Raw genomic sequence first — 12,579 nt, 5'->3', positions numbered from 1 at the left:
AAGTGCATTGACACTAGTGGTAAACTTGGGCTGATGTAAAAGGTAGCAATATTTATCTAAAATTTTATTTCATGGCCTTTCCTGCAGTAAGTCATACTTGTATTTCCCCTGTCAGAAGTTTTATTTTGGTGGTTCAAAATTTGCCTTGAACTCCCACGAAGAGTAATGTATTCATGGTTCATAATTAGGATGATTAAACTAAAATTCATTTGATTCTTGCTGTAATTTATATTGTCATTTCAGTGCTAGAATTTTAGACAGCACAGTCATTTTTAAACTAGAATTTCCTTCCCTTTTTAGAAGGCTGATTTGTAAATCAGTGGCTCTAGAATTTTATCTTATTTTAGCCTTATTCTGATGTTGTCATAAAGCCTATTTTATATACTAGTAAGTAAAGAGGGATGAATAGCAGATATCAGAGTAAGTTATTTCCCCAGAGAGGCCCTTGGTCCTGTTTCCACCAGAGTTGGTGCTTTATTTTCCTCTGTAGGGTTGGATCCCAGTAAAGGCTAGGCAGCAATGGAATTTTAGTATCAACTGATTATATAAAAGCATGAAAATCTGATTTTGCAAAACATTCTGCTCAGTTAATGAGGTGAGAATGTGGAGAAATGATTCAGTACTTATAATTAGGAACATCTCCCTCTTTCCTCCCACCCATTCCTTTTACCAGGTGTTTTCTTTGGCAGGGATTTAAGGCTAGGCACTGGTGCTGGAGATGAAAAGCTGCAGCCTGGTGCTCACAGGATGGCTTTGATATCTGTAGGGTTGTGTCATGGAAGGTTCTGCTGTCTGTAGGGGCTCAGTTTCTATGGTGATCTGTTTTCTGCTTTCTCTTTCCCTTCTCTAGATGGTCTAAGATGTTCAGTTTTAGCTGGATGAATTAAAGATGCCTGTTTCATGCTGCCATAGACTGCAGTTAGAAACTGCTGCACAGCATTTGCTGCTCCAGGTTATCAGCCTTTGTCTTTCAGGCTGCTGCCTTTCTTAGGTCAGGAAACTTTGCTTTGTGTAGCCTGAAGGAATCCAGCCTGCTGATTGCTTCTGCTAGACAGCATTTAAATGCTTTCCTCTTGCACACTTACTTTGCTTTCTGTTAATTCCTTGGAAGGAATATCCTATCAGAAATACTGGGGGTGGGGAACTTCTGCTGATTCTTGGGGATGGAACCTGGTCAAAGTGGGGCATGCATTCAGTCTTCAGCTGTGTCTGATCTGATGCTGGAGCATCTTTTGTTAAACTGAGGAAACTTACCTGATTCCTGGCAGGGTTTTGGTTTTTAGCTTTTTGTTTTGGTGGGTTTTTTTAAATAAAGAATTCTGAGAACAGGCATAGTCTGCTATGTTTGAATATATGGATTTTATGAATTATTGATTATAGGATTTGAAATTATGATGTGAAATTATTATTATATGACATCTGAGTTTGAATTATGAAGTTTTACAAAATATCTTTTGTTTCAAACCAAGTGGAAAGGAAAGAAAACATTGTTCCTTAGCCTGCTACTTGACTTTAATATGGCACCTCTACTGTCAAGTCCTCTTTAATTATTTGAACTTATGGTTTCTGTGGGTTTGTGCTTGCATTGCACATATATTTGTTAGCACAGACCTTCATTTCACCCCAAAGTTCCTTGCCTTGTGGATTTGGGATCCACAGGGCTGAAAACAGCTTGTCCAAGTGCCCAAACCCTCCTTCTGCTGCTGCTTTCCTCTGTTGTTACACAGTGCTCTGTGACTGGCAGGAGTGCACACTGAGTAATTGTTTTGGGCACCTTCTGTTTTTCAAATCATTTATCTCCTGGGGAGTAGGGAAAAGATTATATAAATAATGAAGTGATGTAGCACTTCTGCACTGGGAACACTAGCAAATACATCTGAAACTAACAGAACTCAAAGAAAATATAAGCCACACAAGCACAAATTGACTACAAAGAGCGAAGCTTCTTGTCTTTGTATAAAGCAGATTTTTAGGGCTGCCAGTAGCACCCAGTGATGATGGAGAGAGGCCAGGTGTGGGAGCATGACATACTGTGTAGTGGGAATGATGAAAGTGAGTTTTTGTTTATTTATTTCATTCTCTTTCTCCTTTCTCTTGGTTTGTGTGTGTGGGCCTGAGCTGTGCAGGAGCTCTGGGGGTGAAGGCACTGCTTTGAAGGCTGCCCTGTGCTCAGGGTAAAACCATTGGTTTAGGCTGTTGTAAATTCCCCATCTCCTGTGTCCTTAAGGATCATCATGGGCATGGAAACAAATTGCTCCCTGAGGTTCAGAACCGCTGCAGGAGCTGAGCCTCCCTGGCAGCTCCAGCTGGGCAGTGCCCTTCCCTCTCCTGGGGCTCCAGGGGTCCTGTGTGACCACAGCTCTCTTCCCAGGGAGCAGCAGGCACAGCTTCCCAAGGGGTTTTCCTGGGAAGGCAGGAAGAAGCACAGAGAAGAGAAAACAATTCTTATCTCTGTTCACTGCTCCTGTTTTTGCACATGTGGAATGTGTTATGGAGCTTGTTTACCTGCAGTGAGTTGTTAATTGGACACAGGTGAAAGTTGTTTTGAGTGATTAGCCCATCACTCAAAGCTGTGTCTGACTGTGGAGACAGTCACAGGTTTTTCTTTAGTATAGTACAGTATCTCTTTAGTATAGTTTTAATATAGTATGAATGTAATATAGTATATAATATTAATGTAATATAGTATAAATTTTTAATATATAACATAATATGTAATATATTTATTATTTAATTAAATATATATCTATATATATATCTATATATATCTATATCTATCTATCTATCTATATATATAATTTTTATTATAGGCTATGTTTTTAGAGTAAAGTATTTTAACAAAGCAATTGTTCAGCCTTCTGAATATTCCCCATGTGGAGGACACCCTGATACGACAGTCCTGCTCCCCAAACTGCTGCTCAGCCCATTTTATCGTGCCCTCTCTTGCAACAAGAAGGCAATATGAAGTTTTTCATGAAGTCTTTCAGAAAATCCCTAGCAGAAACAAGCAGTTTCTCATTTTTGGGTTAATAATGGGGGAAAAACCCCTTCAGCGTTCTTTGGGGCAGAGGAAGCTCTACATAAAGAAGTTGTGTGAGATTAGGTGGTGAAGCTGCATGGCCAGCTGCAGTTTTCTCTGCCATCAGTGCTTTGACAAATATAGTTAATAAAATATAGTTATTTTGAAATGAGTTAGTGGGCTGATGAGAATGTTTGCAATGAGGTGCAGGAATGCACCTCCAGAGGCAAGAAGCTGCTTGGTTTGCAGCTTGGTTTGTGGGTGTGGGGTGATCTCAGTGCTCTGCAGGCACAGCAGGAGCATTGCTTCAGGAACCTCAACAGATTAAAAATGTCACAGCCTTTTCCTTGCTCTGCTCAAGAGCTGAGTTCTTATGTGTGTATTTGCATGTTCATGTGACTCTGGAAGTGACCAGCTGGTTTCCATGCATCTGTGATTGATTCTTTAGTAGGAGCTATCTTCACTCATGGAAAAATATGAATATTCTTGCTGCTTTTGAAAACAAATCACATGTTTGCACTGGGTCACTTTTATGAATAAAGTTTGTATGGAAGTGGTCATTAATGGGAATCTGGTTTGTTGTTGGGTTTTTTCCTTTTATCTGGAGGCCTTTTCAACCAGATCTTTCAGTTTTATTTCCTTTTGGCATTCTGAATATAATCAATTTTAATCTAGCCATGTTTGTAACTACAAAGGAAGAGCTTTTAACATTTGATCAGGCAGCTTTGCCTAAATTAACACAGATGGGCTGAAGTATTCTCTTTAGGGAAAAAGAAGACAAAAATGGCTCTATAACATTATGCTACAAATGCATTTAGAACCTACTCAAAAGAGTTGCTCCAAGTAATCTTTTTGGATAGCCAAATTTTTGATCTTTCTGAAAAATGCTGATTTTTTTTTTTTTTGCTTTGTAGATTTTCAGCATTGAATGTGTATCTTGGAGTACCTTCTGCATAGAAAATACCTTTTTCTCTCTGTGTAGGCAATAAAATTATGCTTGTGCAACCATTTATCAATAGAACAAGTTATTCACCTTAGATGTACTAATTAATTTGCCTCTTGCTTGAGGCTTTGTCTGTTAAGCATGTATTTAAAAAAGAAAAAAAATAAATTTAGTGTAATTTATTTCAATGATTTAACTATAGTGCAACCAAAGCTCACAGATCTTTTGCTGTTGTTGTACTGCAGTATGCCAGGGTTTGGATCCCTGATCCAGAGGAGGTATGGAAGTCAGCAGAACTCCTCAAAGATTATAAACCTGGAGATAAAGTCCTTCAGCTTCGACTTGAAGATGGCAAGGTAAGTCATTGTGTATTGTTTGTAAGCTGATAGTTCTAGTTCTCAACCAGAGTCTGATGTTTCTATTGCAGGAAGCTCTACTGTCACAATATATCTGTATTTACATGTGTGCAGTTTTGTCTGCTCACTTTCTGCAGCATTTTTTTTGAGTGATAAATTTTACTGTTTAGTTACAAAAATAAATTCTGCCTTGTTTTTAAAATAAATTAAAAAGCAGTTGCCTTTATCCACTGCCTGTTATGTTCAGTTGCATCATCTTTTTCTAGTTATGCCATTAAACATATAGCCCTGGTTTGCTATTCCAAGGAGACAGGGTTGCTAGGAGAACAGTGTTGCAGAGAAAGAACTGTGACTTTTAAGTTGAACATAGCCAGCAGAAAATTAATAAACATAAAAAAAGGCAAGGATTAAGGGCATTACAAAGAAGATGCTGTGTGCTGTGTTGAGAAATGATGACGTGTCCATGTACAGCTCACATCCTCTGAGTTGGTTTTTTTCATGGAAATAGCAGGTGAATAAAGTGATTTTAGATCTAGAGACAGATGCAATTAGAACATCTGTTTTAGAGATGAATTTATATCTGAAGAAAGTTCTAAGCAGCATTTTTTTCAGTCTTTGTGTTCTTCATAGTGTTCTGCCAACGTTCCAAGTTGTGTTTCTGTGTATGAAGCTGGCTATAGATTGGTGGTTCCACTCAAGAAGAAAACAATAGGGAAAAGCTGGTTAGATTTATGATATAGTGTATTTTGGTTTATTTAATAAAGATATGGCAGCAAAAGCGTGGGGTTTGCTTAAGTAATAGTCTAAAAGATGGTGTCTCTGTGCAGTTGTACATATAGAAAACCTCTCTGGGAAGTTTTAAATGACATTTTTGGAGAAAAAAACCTCAAATCACCAGGGAACTGAAATGGTGCCCTGTGGTTTTTTTACCTTGTGCATGTTTTGCTGGGAGGAGCAGCTGGAGGGGCTGAGTGAGCAGAGCTGGCCAGCAGCTCCTGGAGGTGTGTCCATTTGGTTTCCAGGACCTGGAGTACAGCCTGGACCCGAAGACGAAGGAGCTGCCGCCGCTGCGGAACCCCGACATCCTGGTGGGGGAGAACGACCTGACAGCCCTCAGCTACCTGCACGAGCCTGCTGTGCTGCACAACCTCAGAGTCCGCTTCATCGACTCCAAACTCATCTACACCTACTGTGGCAAGTACTGCCTTTCACCCCAGAGCCTCTACAGGCTGCCCTGGGCACGGAGAGCACAGCTGTCTGTGGATGTGTCTGCCTTTAATTTAAAGTCGTTTAGTGATAGGAGATGCTGGGCTGTTCTTGGGGAAATCGTTGTGGTCATTAGCAGACTGCAGAATATTGAGGTTCAGAGAAAATTGTCTTCACTGTGTGTTCCTCTGCCTCCCCAAGGGAATTTGTTTATCAAATGTGTATTCAGCAGTTTTTTCTTCACAGTGGGATTCCTGTCTGGTCGGTGTTCTCTGTAGGCTTGCTCAGGCTGGGCTGGGTGGGAGGAGGCTAACACACTGCAGATGCAGGAGCTGGCCTTGCTCTTTGGTGGATTTGTTGTTCACCTATAGTTGCTTACCTCTGCACTGAGCTCCTCCACCTCTTTTAGAAGACATCAATTTATTTGCTTTTTCATGTTTTCCAATCTGGGCAACTACAGAAGTGATTTGTAACAGCTCATGAGCCAAGGCTTGTTCTATCACAGTTACAATTGATCTTGGCTTTAAAAATAACATTTAACTCACAGCAGAGGTTACCCAAACTTGTAATTGCCTGTAGTATTCTCAGATGGTCAGAATGGAGGAAAGGTACTTAAATAATCACTTTGTCATAAGTGCAAAATTGCAACTGAAATGTCTGTTTTAAAAATAAACATTGTGAGGTAGTTTAGGCTTAAAATTTAAATCTGATGGTTTTGGCCTTTTTTTTTCTATGTGTGCATATGTTCCTTTTAAATCTCAGTTTTTAGTCAAAGCACACTTGTAGCTTTTAACATAACTCTTCCATAAGACAGGCAGCACGTCAAACATGTTGTGAGGGACAGACAGGCATTAACATCCTGCCACATTTTGCTCACTCTGGCTGCTCCTAATCTGCAGATGCTCAGCAGGGCACATCTGTTCCCAGTCCTGCTCTCAGCAGTGACCAGACCACAGGGACTGGATCAGGCTTTGCCACCCCCTGCTTGCAGCCAGACCTCGCTCCCATAGGAGGGGGGGGTGATTCACACCACATCTCATCCACTCATGCAGTCAGAGCACAGAATAATTCAGGTTGGAAGAGACCTCTGGAAGTCTTCAGTGGAGTTTCCTACTTGAAACAAGTCTGACTGGATCAGGTTGCTCAGGGCTCAGACCAGCTCGAGGGTCTGGGTGTTTGAGTATCTCCTCTCTGGGCTGTCCCTGCTGAGGGAGCACTGTGGTCCCAGCCCTGGAAACCACCTCAGCTCCCCCAGGACAGACTTGATTCTGTTTGTCTCCCAAGGCCCCCATGGCAAAGCTCTTGTGTGAAAGGGCTTTTGTGCAGCTGGAGCCTCTTGGCCTGAGCTTGTAAGGGTTTTCAGTCTCAGTGTCCTGGTCCCCTAACACCCCCATGCCCCCTCCCACAAGGCTGTCTGGGCTGTCTCCTGGCTGCTTGCAGGCAGGCTGTGTTGAGCAGCATTGCAGAGGCTTTCAGAAGGAATGTGTTGTTTCTTGTTGTTTCCCTGTGTTTGGGAAAACATGAGAAATGTACATTTCAAGTATTCCCCAGTGCAGCTGTAGTTGTGGTTTTGGCTGGTTTTATCATTTCTCCTGGGGCTGGGAGGCCTTTGGCTCTCCGTGGCTGGGTCTGCCAAAGGACCTGGCATGGCAGAGCTGGGTCAGCTGGTTTGCTTCCAAACAAGACCCCAGTGGTTCTGGGAGCTGCCTGGGTGTCTGTCAGAAGTGAGTGGAGCCAGCAGTGTGGGGGTTCCTGGTGCTCAGAGGGAAGGAGGTGTTGGAGGTTCAGTGCTGCTGGGGAATGTGGTGTGCAGTGCTTTTCTCTCTGGGGATGTAGGCAGGGCTGTGTTGTGTTACAGGCTGAGCAAAACAGAGTTGGCATGTCAGCCAAACAACCTGATCCTTTGGGCACAGCATCCACCTTTCAGAATTCTCCACTAGCTCCCATCCTGCTGCAAAGATTATTGCCTTGGGGCTCAGCCTCAGGGGCTGCATTTGCCTCCTGCATGTGGCTCTGACATCAGCCAGGTCAGTTCAAATAGCCTGTGAGGCTGGTTTGAGCTAACCCAGTCTGTGCAGCCCAAAGGAGGCTCAAACCACTTCAGTCCATCAAGAGAATCACAGTAACAATATTCTCAACAGTGGAACTGGAATGCATGGATGGATAGTTGTCCAGGGCCCTAGAAATTAATTCAAACAAGCTGTCTGAGTGTAACATGTCAAATTTTAAATTGAAAATTCTGCTTTGAAGTAAATTCAAACTTTTAAACAGAAGATCTGCTGATTTCTCAATTTCAAGTCAGCATTTCACCAGCAATTCAGAGGTGATTTATAACTTTTCTCGTGTTGGAAACATGAAGCAAGGCATTAATGAAGGAAGTTGAAAAGTTACAAAGGAAAGTTTGAGTGCTTACATGGAAAAACTGCTGTGGCTATGGTGAAAATTCAGTGACTCTTGCTGGTTAGTTCAGTTTAGTAAAAAGTACTGCCTTCTATGCAGGAGAGCAAACTTTAAATTGATAAATTGCTTTATTTATGTCCAGTTTGGCCACAGATGGGTTAGTATGTTCAAGGTAAAAGAATTGGATAGGCTTACTTTGAGCATATATAAAGAAGAATGGCACAAAGAGTAGCCAGAGTTCAACTTAGTGTAATTGTAAGAACAAAACCACACATAAATCTGATTTAGGAAAGGCCATATTTCTTAAAATAGCAATATGATTTAGTGGAGATAAAGAGAAGTTATATGTAAATTAATCTGGATTTAGCTCTATGAGGCAGACTGATTTCAAAGTTCTACAGAAAGCAAATAATTCCTGACTCACTTGTTTTGGCTATTTCCAGATGGTAGTTGCTTGTAGATTTCACAGATTGCTGCTGAAGTTAAATGTTTTAATATGCTGGAGACTTGTCACGGGGCTGCTTGTTCCCAATTCTAGGGTTTATTTTTGCCAGCATAACCAAAGGCAGGAGGGAGCTGTCGGGAGTCTCACACAGATTTTTGTAATGTCTCTTTGATGAGACTTGCAGGCCTGAGAGGCTCAGCTTGGTGGTGCACTGTATTTCACTTTTTACTGCTTTTTCTAAGGGCAGATGTTAAAAATTGACACACAGAATATTCCTCGAGTCTTGTAGTACTGAGGTCACCTCCTGTCCCTAACCCCCACTCTGACTTTTAGGTTCATCCTACAGCATTAGAACTTGGCCTGAATGTTTATGGAGATTTTTCTCTGGGGCTCCTGAGTCATTTCAGTGAGGTTGTGGCTGATGGAAAAACACCAACTCTCCTCACATGGGCGTGTCAGGACATAAAACTTGTGTGTTGGAGGAGATAGATCAGGGCCTCTCAGATCCCTCCCTAAAATATCCTCTTGTTTCATGTTTTTGCTATGGTTTGTGCCTGATCTATAGATGCATGAAAGGGTTTAAAAATTGGTTGATGCTCCCAGCAGTGCCAGACTGTAGATGCTTTCATTTCCCTTCTCCCAGCTTTTCCATGGAAAATTTCTTAGATAGCCATCACCAGACTGTAATCTGCAGAGAGCTGGGATCAGCACTGAGGAAGTCTGTGTGTGTAAGAGTGAATTTCAGAGTAAATTTAGAAGCAAGTTGAGTGCCATGGAAACGCTTCTGAGGCAGGTTCTTCAGGGATGGGTTGTCCAGGCATGCTTGGTGCAGTCACTGTGCAGCCATCTGCAGCTGCATTGCCACACTTAGGCACCAAAATACACACACAGAAGAAGAAATTCTGGTTTTAAAATGTCCACAGTTGAAATTAGAGGGGTTGCTTTCCCCCCTTATCATCCTGTCGAGGTGAGGAGGATTTGCCATGTCGAGGGGGCACAGTGTGCCTGTCACAGCTGGCTCTCACATGGTCTCACTGATCAGTGTTTCCACCCCTGCACAGAGCAAATAAACTTTCCCTACCTGTTGTAAATGCTGCAGGAGAGAAAGTTATAAGGAAGCTTTGTCAGATTATCCAAGTGGGTAGAGCAATCCTCATTTCTCGTGAAAAAGAAAATTTTCCCAAAAATATTTGAGGTCTCACTGTTTGTGGTAAGGAAGTTTGTAGAAAATAAGACTTAAGTTTTCCTGTGCAGGGAGAGTAAAATAATTTAGAAGTGCTGTAGTGATGAGTTGTTTTTAAAAAGCCAGGTATGTGTTTAATTGGTGTGGAAAAACTGGGAAGTGGGAGGTGTAAGTACAAGCTCAGTTGTATCAGGTGAGGGTGTTCTGGTGCCTTCTAGGGCTATAATTGCCTAATTTTCTAACGTGGCTGGGTGCTGCTCTGTGTCAGCCCTATGAAATACATCTACTGTTTGGTTTTTTGATGCCTTTGACCAGGAGGCTGTCCTGCCTGATTGGCAGAGGTGCCCTGGAATCCAGATTACACTGTGTCTGTACATTGTTGTTTATTACAAAACCTGAGGATGCCATTCTTTCACAGCAGCTGGAGGGTTCACACACTGCACATACCCCAGCTGGCAGTCAGTGAGACCACCCAGTAGTTACACTTCACAAATTACAGTGTAATTCAGAGTAAAACACAGGGAAGCACAATGCACATGCATTGGGTTACTGCACTGAACAGGCAGTATTTCAAGTCTGCACATTCTGAATCCTTTTGGATTGTGCATGCTAACTTTAGAAAAGGCAGATGGAAAGAAAAGGTAAAAAGTTGTCCCTGATGTGTTTACCAAAGCAGGGTGGAAGTAAGCTCGTGGCACTTTGTGTGTGCAGAACTTTATTCAGAATAAATATCTGTTGTAGTCAGTAATATCAGATCCTTATTCTTTAGCATTTTTAGAAAGATTAGAACAATACTTGACATTAAAACCATTTTTGCTGGTTTGTTTTTTTTTTAACAACTATTAATCATTCCTTTTGTTTCATTTCCTTTGTAGGTATTGTTTTAGTGGCCATAAATCCTTATGAACAGCTGCCTATCTATGGTGAAGATATCATCAATGCCTACAGTGGCCAGAATATGGGGGATATGGACCCACATATCTTTGCAGTGGCTGAGGAAGCATACAAGCAGATGGCCAGGTTTGTAGACCAGAGCCTTGAAGTCACTGTTTTTCTGAGAGGAATAGAAAACAAAGTTTCTGGCTGATGCTTTTCTCTTTAATTTATAGCTTGTGAAATCATTTGCAATGTCTGTCTTTTATCCTGTGTTTTAGTGCATTTCACAAGGGGAAGGGTTGCCTTAGTGAACAGTAAAGCTTTATAAATGCTGTGGAGATCATGGCTGCTGACACTTAGCAGGAATTACCACAGATCTTGTCAGTATTTAGGTCTAAAATTAGCCCAGTGCTTTATTTGATTGTGCTTTTTTCATTTGATTACCAAAATAAAGAGGTATTTTTAATCGTCAGTGGATTATTAAAGAGAAAAGGGCCAGGTTCTCAGCTGGTTTGTGTTTGTGTGTCATTCTGACAAGAGAAAAGAAATCACTGGGCTTATGAGTGCTATTATAGGCTCCTGGTTGTGTCAGTAATGTCCCAGCTATGTAATCTGCCTGTGGCTGTTGTTGACTGGAATTAAGAGGGAGCAGAGGGACGATTGCAAAGAGTGCCTGGAAACTGAGTCTCTAAGGACACTGCAACAGCTGTGCAGGAAATCCTCATTTTGTTAGATGTTGCATCAAAATGAGCTTGTCACCAAAGGGCAGTGGTTAGCAGGAACTTCTTCCCCTTAGCCCCACGAGCCTGCAGTTAGGGGAGCTTTTGAAATATTTCATTTCTAGGACAAAGGTCTTTTGGGCTGCTGTGTGGTCTTTGGTTAGCAGGATGCTCCTGCTATCCTCACTGGTTAGCTTCAAGCTGTGGGTATAGGTTTCCTTGTTGGCAATACAGCTCATGATTAATTTAATCACTGAAAGATTTCTGGATTATTTGTGATGGCCCTTAAGCTGTACTGCAGGTGAAGGAGGCAAGGGGAGAATGGGCTGAAAGTTACAAAATCTTCATGTTTGAAGTCAGCTATCTGTTCATTTAAGAGTCTTAAGAACTAGACTAATACATGGATAGAATGGATAAAATGAACGGAATGGATAAAATGTTTGTCATGTGCACATCTGAACACAGGGATCTGCAACAGCCAGGTAATAGATAATTTCAAAAGAAAACAGTTCAGTGCAACATTTCATGATTTAGGGTAATTGCAAAAGAGCCAGCGTTTCAAAAATACTCTTGTCTTGGTTTAACTCCAGCCAGCAACTCAGTACCACGCAGCCACTTGCTTACTCCCTCCCTCCCTCCCTCCCTCCCTCCTTCACTGGGATGGGGAAGAGAAACTCATGGGTTGAGGTAAGAACAGGTTAATAATTGAAATGAAGTAAAATAGTATAAAATAATAACAACAACAGTACTAGCAATGAATAGGACAGAGAGAAAGAGGAGTAAAACCCAAGAAAAAGAAGTGATGCACAGTGGAGTCGCTCACCAGCTGCTGACCAATGCCCAGCCATTCCCCAAGCAGTCATCAGCCCCAGTTTATATCCTGGCCATGATGTTCCTGGGTGTGGAGAATCCCCTGGCCAGCTGGGATCAGCTGTCCTGGCTGTGCTCCCTCTCAGCTCCTTGTGCACCTGCTCACTGCCAGAGCATGAGACTCTGACCAGCCCCTGACTGCAGGTGAGCACTGCTCAGCACCAGCCAAGGTGTCACTGTGCTGTCAGCATTATTCCCAGAACTCCAAAATGCAGCACTGCACCAGCTGCTAGGAAGAAAATTGCCTCTATTCTAGCTGAAACCAGGACAGTTCTACACCCACACTGTTGAATGGCAGAGATATCTGCCTTACTTCCTTTCTGCTCAGAAAATAGCTCTGTGATCTGGTGTGGAAATACAAAGGCAAAACTGTGTGTTATGGTAGTCACATCTTCTTCACGTCTCCTTCATCACTGCTGTTTTAACAGACTTGGTTCTCAAGTCCCTCTAAAAGTCCCTCTATTAACCTTATTTTAGATCTGAGGCTTGGTACAGTGGTCTGAAATGACAGTCAGTGATGGCTGTCATCCAAATTCACAGAGTTTTTGTTCTTAACATTAAC

General features: G+C 42.0%; 1 protein-coding gene across 1 annotated transcript in view; it reads left to right on the top strand.

The window, feature by feature from the left end:
• MYO5A (myosin VA) overlaps nt 1-12,579 on the top strand; it is a 98,580-nt gene that overhangs the window by 16,858 nt on the left and 69,143 nt on the right. Inside the window, exons 2-4 of the mRNA XM_050978369.1 lie at nt 4,208-4,318; nt 5,341-5,512; nt 10,428-10,572. Coding sequence (XP_050834326.1) covers nt 4,208-4,318; nt 5,341-5,512; nt 10,428-10,572 — 428 coding nt within the window. The remainder of the gene's footprint in view (nt 1-4,207; nt 4,319-5,340; nt 5,513-10,427; nt 10,573-12,579) is intronic.

The sequence above is a fragment of the Serinus canaria genome, chromosome 10 (assembly GCF_022539315.1).
Source record: "Serinus canaria isolate serCan28SL12 chromosome 10, serCan2020, whole genome shotgun sequence".
NCBI lineage: Eukaryota > Metazoa > Chordata > Aves > Passeriformes > Fringillidae > Serinus > Serinus canaria.
The sequence above is the reverse complement of the archived record's forward strand: the minus strand, read 5'-3'. Positions and strand labels throughout refer to the sequence as shown.